The sequence below is a fragment of the Emys orbicularis genome, chromosome 1 (assembly GCF_028017835.1).
Source record: "Emys orbicularis isolate rEmyOrb1 chromosome 1, rEmyOrb1.hap1, whole genome shotgun sequence".
Lineage (NCBI taxonomy): Eukaryota > Metazoa > Chordata > Testudines > Emydidae > Emys > Emys orbicularis.
The window spans coordinates 157,600,843-157,624,915 of record NC_088683.1 but is presented as its reverse complement, the minus strand read 5'-3'; the positions used below and the strand labels follow the sequence as shown (position 1 = coordinate 157,624,915).

The 24,073-nt window shown below is 42.5% G+C and overlaps 1 protein-coding gene across 1 annotated transcript in view; it reads left to right on the top strand.

The window, feature by feature from the left end:
* Positions 1 to 24,073, top strand: part of GTF2E1 (general transcription factor IIE subunit 1) — a 99,121-nt gene that overhangs the window by 68,438 nt on the left and 6,610 nt on the right. Inside the window, exons 3-4 of the mRNA XM_065410297.1 lie at positions 17,293 to 17,494; positions 22,586 to 22,833. Of these exons, the coding sequence (XP_065266369.1) occupies positions 17,293 to 17,494; positions 22,586 to 22,833 (450 nt within the window). The remainder of the gene's footprint in view (positions 1 to 17,292; positions 17,495 to 22,585; positions 22,834 to 24,073) is intronic.

Here is a 24,073-nt window from a genome sequence, read left to right as displayed (position 1 = left end):
CCATCTTGATTATCACTTCAAAAGTTTTTTTTCTCTTACTTAATTGGCCTCTCAGAGTTGGTAAGACAACTCCCACCTGTTCATGCTCTCTGTATGTGTGTGTATATATATCTCCTCAATATATGGTTCACTCTATATGCATCCGAAGAAGTGGGTTGTAGCCCACGAAAGCTTATGCTCTAATAAATTTGTTAGTCTCTAAGGTGCCACAAGTACTCCTGTTATTTTTGCGGATACAGACTAACACGGCTGCTACTCTGAAACCTATTGTTTTCAAAGCACTTTACAAATTCCTCACAACACCCTGCCTATGTCTACACTACTACGGTAAGTCGACCTATGCTATGCAACTCCAGCTATGTGAATAACGTAGCTGGAGTCGACGTACCTTAGGTCAAGTTACCGCGGGGTCTACACCGTGTGGGGTCGACGGGAGAAACTCTCCTGTCGACTTACCTTACTCTTCTCATCGGGGGTAGAGTAAAGGGGACGACTGGAGAGCGATTTGCTGTCGATTTGGCGGGTCTTCACTAGATCCGCTAAATCGACCGCCGGTGGATCGATCTCAGAGCATTGATCCCAGCTGTAGTGTAGACGTGCCCTCTGTGAGGAGAGTAGTTATTTCCCTGTCTTTGTAAAGGGGGATTATTCTAAGGGCAAGTCTGCACTACAAAATTAAGTCGACCTAAGTTACGTTAACTTATAGCCACCGCAGTAATTAAATCGCTTTTGCATGTCCACACTGCACTCCTTGTGTCCTGGTGCACATCCTCACCAGGAGCACTTGCATGGTTTAACTGTCAGCGTGGGGCATTGTGGGACAGCTTCTGAAAGGCAGCAACAGTTTATGTAAGCAACACAGTTTCTACACTGACACTGCATCGACCTAACTACATTGAACTAAGCATTACACTTCTCTTGGAGGTGGAGTTATTAAGTTGGTGTAGCGGGCAAGTTACATCGGTGGGAGCTACATTTTAGTGTAGATACTTACAGAGTTAGGTCGATGTAAGATGCCTTATGTCAACCTAACTCTGTAGTGTAGACCAGAGCTTAGACACGCTTGCCAAAATCCGTTCAGTCACTGGCAGGGTTTCTAACTTGGGAGTTCTAATGCTGAGCTCAGTTTGTTAAACTATGCTGCCTGATTGAATGCCACTGAAAACGTAAGTTTGTTTTCTGAGGGCTTAAAAACTTCAACAAATGTTTGTAATTGAACCAAATTAGGAATGGGACATTCATTTTCAGTTTCCAGTCAAACTCCGAATCAACAATAAAATTAGGAAATCACTTAGTCCACGTAAAAGAAAGGGAGACAAGTCTATATTGTTTAAACCCACTGAAATTTATTTGCTAAACCATATTGCTCTTTCCATCTATTCAGCTTTTATTTTGCTGTTATCTATCTCCCCCCAACCCCAAGCATATCCTGTCAGTATGCACCAAACCTGGCCTCAAAAGATGCATGTTGTTGGGGTGCAGTTTCGGGGAGGCTTATATTTCTGCTTCCGTGATACGTTCCGTTCTGGGAATCAATAGAAGACTTCAATCCCCAGAGGCTGGCTGTCAAGCCAGTAAAAACTGCCTTTAAGTGTCACCTGCCACCCCCTTACCTTGAGATGAAATGGGGACTGAGACCTCTTCCACTTTTATCTCTTCTGTTCACTTCTTTCCTTGAACACAGCTCTTCCTGTTACACTTTGTATGAAAACGTACTGCAAGTTTAGGGTGTTGGAAAGATGCTGCCACTGCCAAATAATCAGGAGCTTCTGTCTGTTTATAACAATGAAGTGAAAGCAATTCTGCTGTTCCTTTAGGCCCCCCCAGATCTGACCTTTCCCATAACCAACTGTGAAACAATAGAGATAGGAGGAAATTAACTTAGAACAGGAACGTGTCTGAGTGGACTCAAGGGAGGCAGTTTCCATGGGTTCTCAAATTTACAAGTGTAAGGGAGATTTTTATTGCTTTGTCTGCTTTTGTCACACAAGTCCTTGTGCTGCAGTAATATCTCACTTGCCAGCCTTGTGAATGAGATGGAAGGTCACCAGCAGGCAGCCATGACAGCAACAGCCTGGGGGCCAGGAACATTGTCAACATAATCCTCCTGGTTCTAATGTTTTCTTCCCTGTTATTAACACCACCACAGATTATTAAGTAATTGGAACAGGAGAGTGGAAGAGGCTGTATACACAGTTAACCACTCTTATAAGCAGGGCTTTGGAGCTGTGCTTCGGCTCCGCTCTAGCTCCAGGCAAAAACCTGCAGCTCCACTGCTCCGGAGCTGCTCCACGCTCCAGCTCCGGGCTCCGCTCCAAAGCCCTGCTTATAAGGCTGTTGGTTTGGAAGAAGAAAAAATCCTAAAGCCTTCGTAAAAAATAGCCTCAGAAAGGTCTTGATATGGGACTTAGTGCAGTTGGAAGCAAAGATGAAAATGTTTATCCAGTAAGGATAAGACAATGTCCATAGTGAGTAGAGGGAGAATTCTCAATGTCTTTCCAGAAGAAGGGAACAGACTCCAGATGACAGGACTTCAACCAGGTCAGGACCATAATTATAATGACTTCCTAGGAGTATTCAAGCATACCCACATAGTAGCTTTTCCCCTGCATTACAGACAGATATGCAACTGGGCTTTCAGGAGAAGGATACAAAGTGCAGAGAGATGCTTAGGGGGAGGAGTATCACACTATGGCACTTGATCTTTTCTTGTGCTTCTCAAGCTTCAGAGCGAGAGTGTCTGATCTCTCACATGTACAGACTTAACATTGTTTTAGGGAATATGGCAGGGGTGGGCAAACTATGGCCCGCAGGCCAGATCCGACCCCTCAGGGTTTTGGATCCAGCCTGCGGCCCCCAGGTGAGGGGGTGAGGGGCAGAGGGCTCCGTGCGTTGCCTCCAGGCATTGCCCCCTACAGCTCCCATTGGCCGGGGACGGGGAACCGTGGCCAATGGGAGCTTCGGGGGAGGTACCTGGAGGCACGGCAAGGGCAGCACATGCAGAGCCCTCCACCCCCTCTCCCCCAGGGGCCGCAGCGCTTCCTGGAGCGGCGCGGGGCCGGGGACAGGGCAGGCGTGCAGGGAGCTTGCCCTGAGCCCTTCCTGCACACCACACCCCCCTCCCACACCCCGCACTCCCTCACGCACCCCAACCCCCTGCCCCGGCCCTGCATAAAATTTCCCCACCCAGATGTGGCCCTTGGCCCAAAAAGTTTGCCCACCCCTGGAATACGGTATGCTTGTCACCAGATTGAGTATTGCAACTCACTGAAAGGCTTGTTTACCCCTTTCTCTATATTGTCATTGAATCATCTCTCTCGAGCTCTTACACTTCCTCTGCATAGAGGTGCAATTCACAGATTCATTTGGGGATTTTCTTCTAAGGGACCTTGGAATGAATTGTCCTGCATACATTGAAGATACATGCAGAATCATACACTTGTACCAGTTTCTGATGAGGAGAGAGACTAAGGACAAGCTCTGAGGGGATTAGGTTAGTCTTTCAATGTTGTTATGCCAAATGGTCTTTACTAGGTAAAGATTTGAGAAAGAAACTTAATGGTGCTCGTAGCCACCTGATCTAATTGTGCAAATTTTTATTGCCTTATTTCAACCCAAATAGTTTGGTCTCTGAATCTTTTTTTTTTTCTTGTTCCCCATGTAAAAAGTAAATTATGGCCACCCCCCCACCTCCAACCCATGATTGCCATCCCTATTGACTGGGCTGGGATCCACTGTATGGGAGAATATTTCTGAGGAAGGGAGGCCTCACCTTTTATGTTTTTGTCCTTTGCCCAAATCCAGTTGGTGTTTTGACTTTGCAGAACCTGTTCTCTAGCAAGAGGACTCCTGTTTCTGTTTGTTGGCCTTATTTTTTATTTTTTTATCCAGAAAGATGATACAGTGGAGTCGCATCTTACGCGGGGGTTAGGTTCTAAAGTCAGCGCGTAAGGCGAAAATCGCGTATAGTCAAAATTACCCTTGAAAATCCCTTAAATCGCCCATAAAGTACAGAATACGTGGTTTTGTGTACTGTATACGACCCTGTACAGTAATATGTATAAATGTATAATGTATACAGTAATGTACAGTATATAATAGAGTACCTATGCAAAATATAATTTTACAGTACTATATTTTTAATTACATGAGAGAGAGAGAGAGAGAGACGGAAGAATAAAAAAGGAAAACAGTAAACCTAACCACTCACCATTCATCCTGGATATTCTTGCTAGTCTACGACAACGATGACACTATTGGGGGGTCATCAGGGCTTGATGTCGATCCAGGAGACAATGGGCCAGGCTCATCTACTGCTGGTTGTTTTTTCTTGAAAAACATGGTGATCGGCAACTGTCGCTGTTGTCTCTTGAGCTGCTCAAGCATTTCTTGATACAGTCTCAAATCGTCCGTGATACTACATGTGATTTTGAGGCTTCGTTCCATAGAGGGATTGTATTCAGAAATTAAATCATTCAAGTGTTTCGCTGCTTGGAACACTTCAGCAAATTTATGAAGATTCCAACTTGCTGGGTCTTCCTGTTCGTCGTCGTCATCTTCGTCTTCTGTAGACAATTTTATCAGTTGCTCTAACTCTTCGTTAGTGAATGTTTCTCTATGGCTCTCAATTAATTCTTCAATTTCTTCCTCAAGGATGTCGACGAAGCCATCACCACCCACTTGCCTGGCCACCTGAACAATGCGTTTCACTTCTTTGTCAATGGTCGGGAAACCCTTAAAATCATTCACACATTCTTTCCATAGATTTTGCCAACATGCATTGACTGTTTCAGGCATGATTGCATCCATTGCCTGTTTAATATAAGTGATGCAATCAGCAATGTTGAAGGACTTCCAACACTCCATCACATTAAGATTGGGATCAGCATCCATAGCGCTACGTATCCGTGAGAACGTAAGCCTCGTACGTGGCCTTGAAACAGCGAATCACACCTTGGTCGAGAGGTTGGCGAATGGAGGTGGTATTGGGGGGGAAGAAAGACGACTTCAACGTCATTATGCGCAAACTGGAGTGCCTCAGGGTGGCCAGGATCATTGTCTACGATCAGCAACACTTTAAAGTCAAGTCCTTTCTCTTCGAGGTACCGCTTTGACCTCCGGAATGAAACACTTGTGGAACCAATCCAGAAATAATACTGCCGTCAACCAAGCCTTTTTATTTGATTGCCAGAACACAGGCATGGGGATTTGCAGCCTTGTAGAGCGAGCCCAGCTTTATTAAATGCCCAGCCACATTGCCACAAAACAACACAGTCACACGGTCTTTAGCTGCTTTGAAGCCAGAGGCTTGTCTTTCTGATTTCAAAATGTAAGTGCGGTTGGGCATTTTTTTCCAGAAGAGCCCATTCTCGTCAGCATTAAAAACTTTTTCCAGAAGATAGCCCTTTTCTTCTATGATTTTCTTTAATTGTTCGGGGTAGGCTTTTGCTGCCTCTTCATCGGCAGTAGTCTGCACGTTTTTGAGGTTGAAGCGGTTCCTAAAACTGTTAAGCCAACCTTGGCTGGCTTTGAATTCGTTCTCATCAGAAGGCTGTCCCTCTTCAGCGGGAGGTTTGAACAGCGCGTAGAGGCTAAGAGCCTTTTCTTGCCACGTGTTGCCATCGATAGGCACACATTTATGGTTGAAGTCTTCCAGCCATAAGTTTAATGCCTTTTCAGTCTTCACTAAAGTCTTATCTTGCACCTGGCTCGTCACCTTAGCAGTTATTGGAGCACTTGATGCCACGGCTTGACGAATTTCTCTCTCTCGAATCTTGATGGCACGGATGCTAGATTCGTTGCGGACATATTTACGCGCCACGTTGGAGACCGACATACCGTCTCTCAATAAGTCCAACACAGCCAGTTTTTCCTCCAGCGTTGGAACAGATCGCTGTTTCTTCAGTTGAGCACCAGATGAAGTAGTTGGCTTGCGTTTAGGGACCATGTTGTACGAAAAATATGTATCTTTAAACACTAGAATCACACTGAGCGCGGCGAGATGCTCACACTATGAGAGGCACGCAGGAACGGAGACTGACTGAGGGAACAGCAGATTCACATCTCCCATCTCATGCTCACTCCGGGGCATATGCTCATTGTGCGCGTATAGTTGAATTTGCTTAAGTTAAATGCGTGTATGATGCGACTCCACTGTACAATAGAGATCAAGGTCAAGAAAGGAGAGGTGGCCCCAAATATAGAGGGACTGTGTTTGGGCAAGATGAACAAGGTTTGAAACCTGCACCTTTGATTTAACTAGGCAGCATGGGTGGGCTGGTCAGAGGTGTTATGGTTAGCACCCATGTGTCCATAGCTCATATCTATCTTCTACTTGGGTCCCTGGGGAGAGTCCCATAATACTCTCACTCTGTGAATCAACAGAAAGGAAAAATAAGACAACCACAGTGATGGGTAGAAAGTAAAACACTACAGTTACTTTCTCTGAGACAGTGTGGAGAGATGTGCACATAAAGCCAGTCCAAGCTTTAGTAGAGACCCTTCCTAATACCATGAATGAGGCTTTCATTCTGGATAGCAGCTCAAGCCCAGTCTGTCCTGTACTCCTCTCATGCTGTCTTCCCCCTTGCCTTCTCTCCCCCCGTTCCTAGCTCTAGAATGAGTGAGGTTCCCTCTTCTGGTCCACTTTTAAAAACAGTCTGTAGTAACTGTATCATTCTAATTTCCTCCTCTTGTACAACAATTCTGGCTCCTTTCTGCAATTACCCAGATCTGTCCTTTGGACCCTCTCTTTCCATCTGCTCCTATTCTCCGCACTGAGAGGGATGTCATTCCTACCAGCCACTGCCTATTTACTGTGTGATGTGGCATACTGCCTGAATTTTCAGTCCAGTTTCCAAATTACTCTTGTTCTTGTTCACCACACATGCAAAAAAGTTTTGGGCTAGCCTAGTTGCGTAGTTGTAGAGCTTTGTTGGGGTCATATGGCTGAGTTGTTTTTGTTTTTGTCTTGATCTCACATTACACTTACTGGATCTGCTGCATGAGGGTTCTTAAACAAGATACATCAGGAATAGAAGTGATCAAGGAAAGAGCAACAAAAGATTCATGACAGGTGTGTACATAAGGAGAGGAGAAGGGCTGCCATGTGAAAAGATACATTAAAGACACCTAGAATTAAGGAGGAAGAATAATGAGAAGCAGTAAAAGTATCGAAGTGTATTTGGGTGTTCCTAGTTACCCCATCCCAATACAAGAGTAAGGTTGCATGTGGTGAAATATAACAGGTAGCTCTCTTAAAATGAATTTTAAAATACTTTTTATGTGACTAAGAATAGAATTTAGAGTTTCACTAGCAAATACAAAAGTGCTAACCGCCCTGATGTTTCTCAGCATAAACTGAATCCCAGCTTGGTCAGGGAGAAATGTCCTCCCATTATACAGTATTACACACTTGGATTCACTGAGTTGTTTTTTTAAAGCTACTTTCTGAAACATCTGGACGAGATGGATGGTCCATTGGTCTGAGCTGGTGCATCAGGAAGAAAAGGATATTAATACTGGTCTATTCCAGTACTGCAGAGAAACAGGATACCAGACCAGATGGCCCATGATGAGTCTGTCTGGTATGGCTGTTCTTAGTTCCTAAGTAACCACTCGCTGAAAAAAGCTGAATGGTTCTCCTTAAGTGCCCACCAGTGTATGTCGTTCTTAAAATAGGAGGAAAAAGTAAGCTGAAGAGCAGCATGTCTCTTGCTCTCCCTTCAGGACAGAACCTGCTGGGGAGTGGAGGTTTTGTACCTTGTAATAACAAATTAAATACAAGAATATGAATGTGGTTAGGCATAAGTACAAGACGTTTGTTCTTTTCTCCTGTGCTGGCCAATCTTGAAATACTAATAAATAGAATATTAAAAACAAAGCATTATCTTGGGGTTCTTCCTCTACCTAGCCTTCTTATTTGAACTCCTGTGGTCAGCAGGTTAAGCCAGACTTCTGAGGCATGCGACTTTTTGAAGCAGTGGTGTGGAAATATAGGCTTTTGACATTGGCCTGTAAGCCTTTCAGATGAGTGCCTAGAGACTGTTTTAAGACAAGTATTTCACTTTCACTCTTTGTTCTTAAATAGATTCCTTGTGTGTACATGAGGCTTTGTGTTTCATGCAAATCCTTTCCACATCCATAACACTTCCCCTCTGAAACCCTTCATTTAACTGGCGTTTACTGTAGTGAGGAGGGAATTGTATTTTTAATTTTTTTATTTATTGTTCTCTATTGGAAGCTCAAATAGCTTTGCGATGAAAGCTCATAGAGCTGGGAATTCTAATAGCTGCAACAAGGAGAAGTAAATCTCTTTAAATAATCAACATACACACACAAAAACAGTGTGGTCTAACAGATGAGCATAGGGCATAGAAATCATAAACTCTAATCTTCGTTTGGCCATTAACTCTCTCACTGTGTGGGCTTGAGCTAGCTACTTAACATATCTGTGCCTCTGTTTTCCTGTGCATAAATCGGGGATACATATCTCCCTTTATCATGCACATTGAGATCCTCTGAAAAAGATACAGTACTTTGTATATGTTAAATGTTTTTTATTATTTTAAGGACGCTTTAACAATAAGAACAAGAGCTGCTGAGGCATCTGTTTGATGCTCTGAGATAACGTGCACTGAACTGCCTCATTAAAATCCACTCTGTGGCTTAATGGAGGCCTTCTGTTTCCAGCACTGCCAGTCCCTCACCTTTATGGATGTACACGTTTCTGAAATTGAGAGTACATAATGCATAAGCATATGTATTGGTTAAGTGAAATTTCACTCTGGATGTGGTGAGACACTGATTAACAGCAATTATAAATTACCATCTTCTTACCATCTTGCTGCTAATGCAGCATGTCTGTCTCTCCTCTTGATGTATAGTTGCCATTTTATTTATTTTTAAATGAATTTCATTTAAAAGGACAGACGGGAAATTCTGAGAGCTTTTCATATGCTGGGAAATTGTAGATTTGTACCCTCCAGAAGGTGGTGTTTCCTGAACACGCTTCTGGTGAGTATTAGTCAAAAATAGTTCTAGTGAATGCAAGCCCTTAAATACAGTATCTGTTACATATATTTCAAAATAATAGGGGCTTGGTAATGCAGTGGGTTAATGCACCAGCCCTTCACTACCTGGGTTCAACCTTGGCTTAAGTCCCAAATGAAATGTTTGGTCTCAGTTTACTACTTAGAGGGAAAATCCATATTCTAAATCTGTCACATAATTGGGTAGTACCTGCTCAGGAGAAGCCCAAGGAATAAGCCGAGGGTGCTGCAGGTCAGGTTTATTTGCATTGGCATAGCTGTGGGGATGGGGGACAGGAAAAGCAGCATGGTGGCTTCACTGCACTCACCCACCCCTTTGCAGGTCTGAACCAATGTGCATTGGGGAAATTCACACACTGCCCCTGTTTGCTCTAGTGGCAGTTTCTCATGGAAGGCGCTGTTGACCTGCCTACCTGGTTTTGAACTAAATCCATAATGCTTTTCACATGCTCTTCTGAGCAGCACCTTTTATGTGTCACTTTCACCTCCCCATTTTCAGATGTCTCCAGGCTCTTCTGGCCTTGCCCCATCACTGTCTTTAACCTCTGTAGTATGTCTTGGTCACAGTGAAATTCATTCTATTTGAAGGTGAGAGAAATTTAAAACAAGTATTTGTAAGTGTCATGATGAAAGCCTATGCATTTTAGGTGAGATTGGCAAGGTGACTTTTATCCAGGATTTTGGATTACAAATATTCTCTAGATGCCAACCTTCATTGTGCACAGCCTGGTGTTTATAACAGTTAGAGCTTCTTGCAGTAACGTGCATTTGAATATCTAGAGCCCCAGACAAGACTAATATAAAAATATACACGCTCTTCTCATGTCACATTTCAAGAGCTAATGCTGCAATCAGCTTTGGGCAGTAGAATGTCCTCAAGAATTTGAGATCCAGTGGACCATAAAATCTGTTTCAGAAAGATTAAATGTGGCATTAGTATGGTTTATGCTAAATAGTGTTCTCTGTAACTGCCTTTTTTTAATACATGTTGGAATAAACTGGATATGATGAGATTCTGATAAACTTGCTTATTTAAAACAAAAACAACAACAAAAACCACCTTGCACATTATTGCCAAAAGGGGCTTGCTTTTTTTGGAAGTGAACCATGAATGCAAACGTGTCTAGGGCCATGGGATACCAAAAGGGGAATATAGGCTGCAACAACATATAAGGGAATAGAGACCATATAGCCTCAGGACTGGAGCCTAAAATGCTCCACATCCTGACCGATTTTGATGCTTTCTCCTCACAATCACGAGGGCTTGTTTATAGAGGGCCGGGAGTCTGGGGGGTCCAGAGGGATATGTGAAATGCCTTGTGTATATGAAACACCTTGAATTAGGAGCTCCGGAGTTCTAATTCCAACTATGCCACTGATATTTTATGAGCAAATCACATAATCTCCATGTGCCTCCGTTTCCCCTCTTGCTCCAGTTTCTAGTAGGCAGGTGTTATCATCCTAACACACAGCAGGCACTAATTGGTCCCTCTGTCAGAGAAGTCTTAGCAGGAGGCCAAGAATTAAATGATCTACAGAGACTGAATACTTTCACCCCTACAGATGGTCCGTCAGGCCAGTGCTAAGGCACTTTAACTAAACTTGTTCAGGGTCACATAGGAAGTCAGTTTTAGAGATGGAACTAGAACCAGGGAGTCCTGACTTCCAGACCACTGCTCCAGCCCTCCACTCCCTCAAACTATAATATGTGGTACGTAAATAATGATCCAGAAGCTATTGTGACTGAGATGCATTTCCCCTCCTTAATGAGTCAGGAAGGCGATGCCTTCAGTGGCAGCTGTGGTAAATGGTCTTCTAGACCCTGGAAATCAATGAGAGATGAAGGGAACTTAATTATAGGCAGTGTTGGTAGCATTGCCTATAATTAAGGGTGACCAACATTTCCCATCGTAAGAGCCTGTTTTCAGTTGCTTATAACTTTGTCAAAGTGCAACCATTTGGCTTAAGATTTTCCATATTGGGTGTCTTCCTCAGGCTGAATTGTTTTGGAAAATTACAGCCAAAACAGTTCACCCATGTCCAAGAACAAGGCTAGGGAAAAATACTTGTTTTGCCTGTATTAAAAAAAAAAATCCATGGTGGGGTCCCCATGCTTTGGAGCAGGGACTTGAAATCTGGCAGGGGGTGGCCTTTGTTTCAGATGTACCTTTTTGCTGTTCCTGTGACAATCCACCCAAATTTGGCCAGGTTATAAACCTTTGAAAAAAATGCAGTTTGCACATGCTCAGTAGAGACTTATTAGATTTGTAGCAGCTAAAATCCCTGAAGATTCAATTCATGTGCCTTCCTGGGCTGAGCAGGACTTTCGCCTGCAGTTTCAACTGGGGCTGCTGTTGGTCTATCCTGGCTCCTGAACAGAACGCAGAGGGCCAGTCTCTGCTATGCTCTCAATGATTCCCTGCAGAGGAGTAAGAACTAGACCTTTTGAGGTGTGTGGGGAGAGTTGATTGAAACAATTGTCTTTGGTGAGGGGGGCAGGAGGGGACCTGGAATGGTTGGGGGGAGACTGAGATTGGGAGCCAGGGGGGAAAAACGGGACATGGGGACTGGCAGCCAGTAAGGACGAGGAGCTCAGGTGGCAGAATGTGACTGACTGGGAAAAGAGAACGGGGCTGAGAACCAGGGATGAGGGGAGAGAAGAGACCGATCTGGTGGGGAGAACTGGGACTGGCTGGGCAAAAAGACTGGGCCAGGGAGCTAGAGAGGGGGGAAGACACTGAGATTGGGACTGGGTGTTATTTGGAATGGGGAACATGTGCAGAGGGGTGGGGGCTCCTGGGAGCCATGGGGGAGAGAGACCAATCCAGTGAGAAGCTGGGAGCAGGGAAACTGGGATTGACTGGACAAAGAGCTGGGAGATGGGGTGGCGTACTGGGAGTGGCTGGGCAAGGAGATTGTGACAAGAAGCCTGAGGAGTAGAGACTGGGCCTGGCTGCATGAGGAGAATGGCACTGATGTGAGGAGCCAAGAGTGGGGAAGGGATGAGACTACGCCAGGGAGAAATTGGAGCGAAGGGAACAGAAGGGGTCAAACTTGGGGTTACTGGCAGAAGAGTGTATGCCCTAGGTTACACTCCCCTCCAGAGCTTAGTACCCAAGAATCCTGAGTCCCACCATTCCTCTGTCCATAGGTTTCACAGATGTTTGCTGACCGCAAAGTGTGTCATCCCCCTCTAATGCTGGTCCACATATAGTAGTAGGTTTTCATCCTATCAATTACTCCATTAACTCAAGCAGTAAACCACTGCAATGGAGCTATAGGTTCCAACCTTCTGATGAACCGTGTGGATGTGTGTGTCATTATCAGAGCCCATCATGGAATTTCTGATTTTTTCAGTTTGCTTTTTTTAAAAACCATAGAAATTACATACAAAAAATTACATTAAAAGAGTATTAAGTTTACGAAGTCAAGCACTCAGAAGTTAGGAAATGCCAGGATTAAAGTTGCCCGTGCATCCTTAATTCAACCCCTTGTTTGGGTGTATAGATTAAGATACAGTCTTTAATTAATGATTACATATTATTTTTTCCAGAGAACCTCTGCCTCGTTCAGTTCCCAGGATCACCTGCTCTGGGGATGAATCAGGGTTACATAGTGAAGAAGGCTGTTGTCTGTTAGACCCCTGTTTCATTTGTTGCAAAAGTTGGAAGGTGTGTAGTGAATGAGGCAGGGGACTCCAGGAAGGGAAAGGGCAGTCTCAGAGTTAAGGCAGTTGAACGCTGCCTTGGAGTTACAGGTTCTAACCCTGCTGCTGCCACAGCTCCTACGTGATCCTGGGCAAGTCACCTAAACTGAACTTTTCACAAGTGTTCACTCATTGTGTGTTCCTCAGGTTCTGAGTGCCTGACTTGAGAGCCTCAAGTCTGATTTGCAGAAGTGCTGAGCGCTCACAGCTGCAACTCAAGTCAATGGAAGCTGTGCTTTGAACGTATGAAGTGCTATATAATTCTAAGTACTCTGAAAAATCAGGTCCTAGGCATCTCAAATTGGGAACCTAAAATTAGTGGATACTTTTGACTTTAATCTCTGTGCCTCAGTTCCCCATCTGTAAAATGGGGATAATAATATCTGCTTATCTCACAGGGGTATTGTAAAAATATATTCATTAAAATGTAAGCACTCCGATACTATGGTGATGAGCACCACAGAAAAGCCCATGAGGCAATTAATAATTGTGTCTTTAGAGCAGGGTTTGAAGCATGTGCAGTAAATAAGGCCTGGGGCCATTCATTGAATAATGAGAATAAAACAAAATATTGAATAATTGCTCATTAAGTGAACACTGTCCATCCTGTGTATTGAATGAGCCGGAGTCCTGTTGGAAAAATAGTGTGTGATCATGTAATTAGATTGTATCATAAGGTATATGCAAAAGGGGGCTGAATTAAGGTTGCACAGGCAACTTTAATTCTGGCATCTCCTAACTTTTGGGTACTTGACTTTGCAACCTTAATACTCTTTTAATATAGGTTTTTATGTAATAAAAGTATAGCTAATACAATGCGTATGTTCATGTATTATGTGCTTAGTATAATGTTTAGACTTAGCTGTTGACTCTTCCCTTTACTCCGTCCCTGCTAGCTAGGTTTCATTTGACTGAATATTCTGGCCTGCACACTTCAGAACCTGATGTGCTGCTTACTTGTAGTATGCCTTGGGGAACCCACTCACCAGTTTGTTCACCCTTGCAAGTCTAGGAATGTACGATTCTGATCTCTTTCAGATCGGTATCTTTTTACACACTGTAGATTTCCATAGAGTACCAGAAGTGCAATGAGTGTGTGCAAGGTGGCTGGGGAAAGAAGGAGGACATCTGTTTCTGGTTTCACATTTCGAAGCCTCTTGACTGACCACTTTCTTTTTTTTTAAAGCTAGGCTCACCCTTGCCGGCCAGGATATCTGACCACTTTGGTTTGCATGACAGCATCTGATTGGAAAAGCAAAACTGTGCCTTTGTTGGGATGACAGGAGGAATGGTGCAAGTCTGAAAATGTCTGACCTTAGAGTGACCACTATTTCAAGTTTGTCTAATGGGACAAATTCCTATGTGACAACATTGTAATGCATGTTTGGCAGAAAGTTGTATCAAAGTTGTTGCGATGCAATATCTCAAGGCAGTGATGTATAATAGTGATATAGTAATTTTGTGATCTCTTAACATCCCACAAGTGAGGTTTTCAGCATTGTCCTGATGGGCGGCACTTGAGACTAGCTGCTCAGTTCTGCTCCTAAATGTGGGTATTTCTTGTAAAGTTCTGCCTCGCCACAAAAAACTTGAGCACGATTGCAGGAAACTTGTCGCTCCAATCATTCTCCAGATTTTTTACGTAGCTCATTATATTGACATTTATTTTTTGTTCCTTAAGAGCCCTGGAGAAGTTGCAGTAAATCAGCCTTAGTTTTAAGAATTCTATTAAATTAGAGCTGCATTAACTCTGATTATTTTTTTTAAGGTGCTTTGAATTGGAGCTGTCCTGACTGTTTTTAATCTTTAGTTAAGACGCCAGGGGTTCGTGAGTGAAAGTGTGAAAAGCCTGAGCCACCTAAGAAATGTTTAACCGGGCTTTTTCTGTAGGGCTTGCAGTCAACCACTCTCCAGTCAATAAACTCATAATATGAGCTGAATCTTGCTAATTATTCTAGACTTATTCAGGTTGTTCTGTGAACTCAGGGGTACTGATGGCCTCAGATGTGGAATGTGAATGAGATCAAACTGTGACTTAAAACTTAACTGGACTGACAAATTTATATAATGTGCAGTTTATGCATGAGTGGTGGTGCTTTTTATAGCATGACAAAATAAGCATAGTGCTTTATGCTTGGATTAAGAAAGAGCTGGAGAAAGCCACCGTTTTCCCATTCTCACTCAGCGTCTTTTGCCACTACTGTCAAAGCTCTTGCTTTCCCATGCAGATAATGTTAACTTTCTAAAGTAAGGGCTGAGGTGCCTGTTTTGTCAATTTTTTCAAAATGACCTCGTGAGTTCAAAAAGTTGACTTTAATGTAAACATTATTGGGTTTGTTTTCTGTCTAGGAAAAACTCTGGGGGTAGAGGAGAGAGAGAGTTTTTAATGCAAAAAAATGAAAACGTTGTGTAGGCTATACATAAGACACTAATTTTGTGTCTGTTTAGGTTGCAGTGGGGGGAGAGACCGAGATCTGCCATCCCTGATTCACAGTACAAAGAGAAAAAGTTCACAAATATAAACAAACTTTAAAAATTTAGAAATCCCTGTGAGGTGCTGCAGGTTGAACCTACTGTAATAAACAGCACTTATTGTAGTGTCTTATTTTCAGAGTACTAACTAATTCTTGCAACCACTTGTGAAACAGCTAGGTACGTATTATCCCCATTTTACATTTGGGGAAGCAGAGAGATAAAGTGACTAGCCCCAGGTTCATGTGGTAAATATATGTTGGAAGCAACATGAGACCCCAGGAGACAATGTCCCCATCATCTGAATCTAGAACCCAATGGTTAATGTACAACAATTTACACAGTTGTGACTTTAGGAAACTTCCAGTGCAGTGTGGCAGATATTCTGACCCCTCTACCTGCCCAAGTTTACCTCTTCAAAGTTGACCCAGAGGCTGAGTTTGCACATGGTGTAAGTGATCTAGCCATTGGTACACATGTGCATTGTCAGATGAGTTGACTTCCCTACACACCTTGACAAGTCAACAAATGAGACTGCTATTAAATAGTGTGCAAGCTTTTCATGAAGCAAGAGAGCCCTGGGGACAGTAATGCAGTGAGGTAGCAGGTAAATATTATTCCCAGTTCACAGATTGGGAAACAGAACAGGGGGAAATTACTTGCCTCTGAGATGCTTTAATCTAGTCGATTGGCAAGGGACTAGGAGTGAGAAGCTGTGGCTTCAAATCCAGATTCAGATTCAAATCCACCATGCTGCTTTTCCTGTCCCCCATCCCCACAGCTATCCAGATTCTGACACTGACTTTGCACATGACCGTGGGCAAGTCACTTCCCTTCTCAATGCCTCAGGTTCCCCGTTTGTGACAAGGAATAATATTTACCTTCTTCATAGGGCATTGTGAGGCTACACTAAATGTTTGTCCTATAAAGGCAAAATAATGCAACTAGTTAGTGGTAGAGGTGCAAAGATAAATCCAAAAGCCTCTGCTCTCAGCCCTCAATTTAATCTTCTAGGTAAGTAGCACCACTTTCTCCATCTAGGATTTGGGAGGACCTGAATTTCCTACGCATCGCTGCAAGTGTAGCGTGAGATAACGGGTTTTGCAGCAACTCTAATATTGAGCTGGATGGTAAAGTCCTACTGTAAATGTGCGTCCCTAAAATTCTTAGCCACAGATTGACAAGTGAAATGGAACAGAAAATCCTCCACTGCAGAAGTACTTACAAAAAAAAATGTAACTTCAGTGCTGCTGAACCAATTTCCTTTTCCCTTGGCTTGTTTCTTAGCTCGTGATGGTCTACGAAACAATCTAAATTAGAGTAAATTCTGACCTTTTTTTGAGTTACACATACACAACATTTCTAATTGGAATGCAAGAGACCAGTTTTTTCCCTTTTTTCTTTATAGTCAAGTAACTCTAAACTAACAGAACAGATTTTTAAAGAGATAAAGAAAAATTGTCCTTGTTTGGAGACCAAGCATGGAAAATGTCTGACTCAAAGAAATTTTTGGAGAAAATTACTACCAACTGAAAGGGAGAGGGAGTGGGTTATTCTTTTAGTAGAATGCGAGCATTAAAAACACTGTTTTTAGTAGCAGTATGGAATGAAATTGAGTGATCGCCCCTCCCCCCAAGATTATTTTAGAGAGGGATGAAGGCAAGTTCTTCAGACACTGCAAGCCCCTAAATTTGACCATCCCAAAATACATCTTGAAACTGATATTTCAGTGCCATTAAAAATGTGTGGTAAGGAAAAGAATGTGTAATGCTAGGATATGTCTGTATGGTGCAACTTGCCATCCTTTAGGGCTTTGCAGAGAGAGAGAGGCTTTGCAGAGAAACCCTAACCAGTTTTCTGCATCACTGGATGGCATCGAAAGTCTCACTTTATTTGGTTAAAATAATAATCAGGTACATTATATGTGGGAAGAAAGTTGTCCCAAGGAGAAAAGCTATTTAGTTTCAATCTAAGAGAACTGTAAAATACTTCTCTTTAAATGCTGCATAAAGATGTGGGCCTTTTGACATTCTTCTAGTGCTTAGCAACTTCTTTTCTGTTTAGGAACCTTCCGCTGTACGTTCTGTCAGAATGAAGTGGAAGAGGATGAGTCGGCGATGCCCAAAAAGGATGCACGGACTCTTGTGGCAAGGTTTAACGAGCAGATTGAGCCCATCTACGCACTGCTACGAGAGACAGAGGACGTTAACTTGGCCTATGAAATCCTTGAGCCAGAACCCACAGAGATTCCTGCACTGAAACAGAGGTGGGAATGGGTACAAAGTCCTCTTCAGCCACACTACTTTCATATTGCATGTTTGTCTGCCTTAACCATATCGTTGCCTGAATCTTGATAACTTGTTTGTTCAGGGTCAGCAATGCAGGACACTGATAAATAATCTTTGCCTCAAGAGATTTACAGTCTACAATTGCCATAAAACAAAGCAGACTGAAGCTGCCCTTGCCTTTTAATAAGACTATTTGTCCCACAGGAGGATATACATAGCTGCTGCGTAAGAAGCTGAGACCACATAGTTTTCCAAGACCATCTTTAACTTCAGAGAAGAGCTGTGACCACTTTACAGAGCTCTGTAGGCAGCCTCTGGACTCCAGGACACACTTTGGGCGCCCCATGCTGTTTTACTGTCTTCTTTCCATTGGAAACATCTTTTCTTTCACCTTTTGCTTCTATGAAGGTTTTGAAACTCTAAACTAACTGTCTTCCACACTTTGCATTTTCAAACCCACTTATAACAAAACTCTTCTACAAAGAAATTATTTATGAGTATCTTTTTTATTCTTATTTTCCCCCACTTGATACACACCTTTATAGGGAGAGACCTGTTACAATCAAGAACTCTAAGATTAATATTTTCCTAGCCTTAAGAAACCAAACTGCATCCTTCAGAAGATTTCTAACTATGCAAAAAGAGATGACATTTAAATAACATAGAAAAATGCAATGAGCTGTCAGTTTTGTCAGCTGCGGTGAAATCTTGTATGCTCTGCCTATTTTCAATTTATAAAAAAAGACTTACGCACACCCGGAAAAAAAGTTACACTACTGGAGCAACCGCCCCCACTGAATATAATGCTGTTGGTTTTTCAGGTTCCTTTCTTTTACATGCAGACTAACCTGTCTAGTCCGTTCTAGCCAGGGATCTCAGATATGAACTAACTAATGTTCTCCATCTCACAGATGAAGAAACTAAGGTATATACAGAGGGGAACTGACTTGTCCAAGACCAAACTGTCAGATACAGGAGTAGAATTTTCGGCGCCTTTATTCCTAACCCTATGGCTTAATCATTAGACTTTGCTTTAAAACCAGTTTCTGTAGTTTGACTAACACATTTGGGATAACCACCTCAAATGAGAGAAACAGGCCTTTTTCAAGCCTCTGCATGGCTACTTCATCTCTGTGACTAGAAAATTAACACAGCAAATGCCTGGTGCAGTCCCATGAATAATGGTTAAATAACAGCAGCACCTACTTACGTGGCTTTTAAATACTTTAAAAAAAACCCACTGTAAATGATTAATTACTCTGTGCACAGACTTACAAAATAAATAGGCAGCTTCTTAAATGGTTACTTGAACACAACTAGCTTCAGCACGTAGAGTGATTCAATTATTTATTAACCCTTGTTAATTCAAAGCAGCTAATTGCATAAAAGTGCTACAGTGAAATTTAAAAAAAGAATATCCTCTTTCCCCCATCTCACCCCTACACACACACACACACACACACACACACACACACACACACACACCTCTCTCTCTCTCTCTGGGTTATTTATTTACTCCATTTTACAGAGTCTTGAGATACTGGAATCATTGGTAAAACTGACATTTGATGCTACTGAAGAAAAAATCTTCCGAATGTTCTGCCTTTCCTGTTCACACAGGAGCAAATAGCTCTGTGTGTCTTCTGGAGAGCTTTAGCACTCACTGTCTACACTGGAAATTGTCTAACAGTCATGCATCTCCATTGCAAGACTGGTCAAATCATTTACTTAGATTTTTCTAGACAGACTTAAGTGATATTTTGTAAATCCTCTACTAAGCATGAATTTGTCCCATGCAAGTGTCATAATAAGAGTCTGCTTTTCATAAACCAGCCCCAGTGGCTTTCCAGATGGGTTGCATTTAATCTCCCCTCCACTTTTTCTTGTTTAAAATACCAGCACTTTGTGTAATGTAACATCCTAGATTTCCTGAATGACCTACCTTTTGCGATTACACTACCAAAGACTGTGAGTCCATATATCTTTTAGTGGAGGCTGTTAAAAACAATAGCATGAGAGAGTTACCTAATTTTCATTAATGCAAATCGCAGATATGTACTTAAATTACCATACACATCTGTTGGACTCTAGAGCCTCAGTTTTTCTATGCTTGTCTTTTCTTCAGTTTCTACAAACAGTTGAGATGCAAAACTTGTGTTTGATTTAAATACTTATTATCTGAGCTCTGCTCATTGGTTTCTTTTAGCCATATCCTAGCCCTGCTGAAGATGCTTTGTGCAACCTTAAAGCCGGTTTAATCAGTTATGCTGGGGGACTTTCCATGTAAGGTGACCCACCGACAGCGTAGAGCCAGTGTAGCCAGCCACACTACTGCCTAATCCCCGATCCCCAGCTTCACAATAGCTCCCAGGAGCTGTTGCAGCCAGGCAAGTTCAGGGCATCCCTAGCGTGAGCCAGGGGACAAAGCAGCCCTAGAATCAAGGGAGATGGAAAGTTTGTTATAGGAGTTGCTCCCTCTCTTCAGCTCTGTTCCAAGCGCTGCAGCTGAGCATCTGGTCCTCTGTCTTTGTTCAGTGGTATTTAATTCACTTCTCCATAGCAGGGACACTGAACAAAAAGGCACTGCTTCTTTATAGCGGCAGGTAAATCCCCACTCCCATGGTCTCAAGGGGCTGCATCATTGCTGCTAACAGCATAATTGATGATACTGTTGTACAAACAAGGAAGAAAATGGAGCCATTTACTTAGTCATTGAGGGGTAAAATTGTAGACATAAACCCTCTTGGCTTTGGTTATCCTGGGGCATACCAAGAAGTTAAATCACTCATTACTCCCTGTAAATTAATCACATTGCAGGAGATGGTTTAATCTAGTTTACAGGGATTAGGTATCTTTTATTTAAGAATTGTTACTTTAAAAAATTGTCCTTGACATCACTGGATAAGTATATCACAACTAAATGGAACTTCATAGGGGAAAGGAGGCTTTGAATTGACAAGGCAATCCCTGACCCTGCTGAACACTTAAATGTCACTGCTGCAGTCCTGGTGAGGGAGGCTTTTTTGCATTGTGTATTATAGGAAAGTGGATTACATAAAATTGTGAGGGAAGCTCTACGGTTGCTGATTTTTATTGTGGGGGAAGGAGACTGGTGCTTTTCACAGAACACATGCCTTTCTTTGAAAACTGAAAAGTACCAGTATTTGAAGTAATACAAATTGAGAGAAGATCTCTGTGTGGTTCCTTAAGTTGCATACGTGATCTGCATGCATAAAATAGTTTCTCCCGCTTGCTCAGAAATTCAAGTTGTTTTTTCCTGATCAGGCTGACTCTAGGAAAGAAACACAAGTCATTGATTCTGTGAATGTGTGTATGTTGTATAAGATGTAAAGATACAAAAATATTGTGTGTGTATGGTTAGTAGTTCCTGGAACACCTACCTGGCGGTTGAAAGGTTAAATATTTCTTGCTCCTGGCAGAGATTTGAGTGCACAATTATTTTCTTCCAGAGCAAGTAAAATGATGGCATGTGTATGTAATTTCGCAGGACCAACCTTTAAGCATCAAAATAGAATAGAATAGAATTAGGATAACAAGCAGTGGGTAAACACTTGCTTAATAAACAAACATTTGATATCAATGACCTCCCCAATTACCACCCTCTCTCAAACTTTCCCTCTTTGGGGAATCTTATTGAGAAGATCATGGAAGAACACCTCTAGGTTCACCTGGATCTTCTATCAGTATAGATTCAACCCCGGGGATGGTACAGAGACAGCATTAGCATGCTTGGTTGATCATGTCCTATACAAAGGGAGAGTGGTGCCCGTGCATATTTATTATCTGTCAGCAGCCTTTGATGTCATTTACTATATAAAGTGTTCAAAATGCTTGCAAGATCTACTAAGAGTGGATGGGTGCATTCTCCATTGAATCTGTTGATTCCTTTGAGCGACTTTAGCCTAGCAGTTCATTCACCCTGGGTTTCCCTCAAGTGGAAAATGGGAAGATTCTTTCTGTGGCCTTTCCTGCTCACTATGCACGTAAGAGCACAAGACCAGATAGCGAAGGTAATTTGGGCTCATTGCCATCAGTGGCAGAGGACATTCAGCTCTATGTTCTCTTTATTCAGATCCAAGTAGTGCATTTTCCTGGCCCAGATAGGAAGCTGGATGACAATGATTTAGCTATGGGTCAACTGAGAAAATAAGCTGGTGCTAAATTCTGATGAGCAGCCCCTTGCTATTCCAGCCCTGGGCACTCACCCAGTTCCGCCCAATAACCATCAATGCTGACTTTCAGCCGCCGCCCCCCTCCCACCCTCTGTTACTCAGGGTTAGGACAACAGCCTCCACCAAATCTCAGTCATTGCCCCACTCTATTGTTGACCTGTAAACCCCCTCTCCCTTCCCCCAAGCCCCTGACTAAAATAATCTAGTCTGACCTACTGTATAACACAGGCCATAGAACTTCACCAGGTTGTTCTTGCAAGTTCATTATCACTTGTGATCAGAGCTGAGATTTCAACTTAGTTTTCCAAGGTGAATTTGTCTAATCGCTCATAAGCACTATGAATAAGAATCCCCACATCTGAGCATTATGAGACTCCAATCTGGTCAACCCACTTGGTTAAACCTTGGTGTTTTAATTTATTTAATACAAGACTATGGTGTAACAGCAAATAAATACTTTTCCAGCTAGCTACTGGCAAGGGCCATGTAGTGTATCGATGTGACTTTCATTTCAGAGTATTCAGGCATATAACCAGGTTGGCTGTTATTCCTACGTAATTATATTCACAGAGCTTAACAACCTCCTTGCCTTCTAGTGTCTCTCCTGCAAATCACAGTGTGTAGTTGAGATTGTCTAGTATTTTGATCCCTATATTCCTCAATCAAAGAGTTGGTCTAGAAATGCTTGGCAACATGGTTAAGAAATGGGGGTTGAGATTCTCCAAGCATATCATGGGAGATCATTAATTTTAATAGGAGGTATGTGGCTAAATTCCCTGGGCTCTTTTTGGAAATCACAACAGGAAACGTCTGTTATACAGAAAAGGACTAATTCTGAATGGTATCTTTTTTTTTATCCCCTTGACTTCTACATAGCAAAGAACGTGCTGCTGCTGCTGCTGCTGCAGGGGCAGCTGGCCTAGCAGGTGGATACCATCGGGAAGCATGGACAACAAAAGGGCCATCATACGAGGACTTGTACACCCAGAATGTCGTCATCAGCATGGAAGACCAGGAGGATCTTAATCGGTCAACAAATGAAGGGAAGCCAACCAGAGAGAGGCCAATTTGGCTGCGGGAAAGTACAGTGCAGGGGGCTTATGACCCAGATGAGATCAAAGATGGTAAGAAAAGCTAAAAGGGGAGAAGTGCTGCATAATTCTTACAGTGGGGAGAACATTTTTGCCCCTTTCTGTGTACAGCTGCTGCTCCTGGCATCTTAGCACTAACCTGTTATGCTGTTATATCTTTCATCTGCCATTTAAAGCCAGGCAGGTGTAAGAGAACAAGATTTACTAGGCACAGCATTGAAACCCATGTCAGTAAAGCTGAGTTGCCCACAGTGGTGTGATTGTGTTACTAAAATATTAATTGTTTCTTAGCTTTTCCGGGAGCGTCAAAGACAGATGTTCTGGCCCATTATGACTTGTTTGGTTTTGGATGAAAGATTTTTCAGCTTCTTCAGGAAAGCTTGTTACCAATTGGGCATGGATGGAAAATGAAACTCAAATTGTATGTGTGCTGAGCATAAGGCTCACCAAATCGGCTACTAGTGAATATGCCATGTTCACGTATCCACTCTCCCCTTCTGTAACTGGTTATTTGTTGATTTTCAAGATAACTATTGTATGCGGAGAACAATGTATCAGAACCGCATCTTGAGAGTGTGGGGAAGAGGGGGAGTGAGTACATTAGGAGAATCAGTCACCATAGTGGATTGCTCGTTATTGCTTCCTCCTATGACTATCCGCCATCAACAGTCTTTTTCGTTAGTTTGTGCTTTTATTATTGTTGTCATATCCCCAAAAGACCACAGTCAAGATGGTGGGCCCGTTGTGCTGGGCATTGTGCAAACACAGTAGCAGACAGTCCCTGCTTTGAAAAGCTTATTCAAAGCCCAAAACAAAAAAGTAATAAATGGAGACCATTTTAGATTTTTAACAGGGTGATTCAATTGAAATATACAACCATTTGAGCTGTGTGAGCAACACCAAATGAAACAGGCAGTGTCTCAGAAGATGGCGAAATGTAACCAAGATCCCAAAAGCAAAGTGTTTATTTTCAGAAACAAAAAACCCAGCACAAAGAAGGACAAAATGCAATGAGAATGGCTACCAGCAGAGACTTAAAAAAAAAAAAAAATCTGAAGAGAATCTCGTTCTAGTTCTGCCTGTATAGAGCTACTGAAATCTTAATGCAATGTGCTAGTTTCTGACATATAGGACATGGTAAAAAGTGAAGTATTGAATCTCTCTGATGCTTCTGTTTTAATTAAATCCAAAACACTAAAATCTTCCTTTTCCTGCAAAGTAACCCCCAGGAGTGGAACAGAACAGCAGGAGATTTTTTTAGGGGAATGGAGGT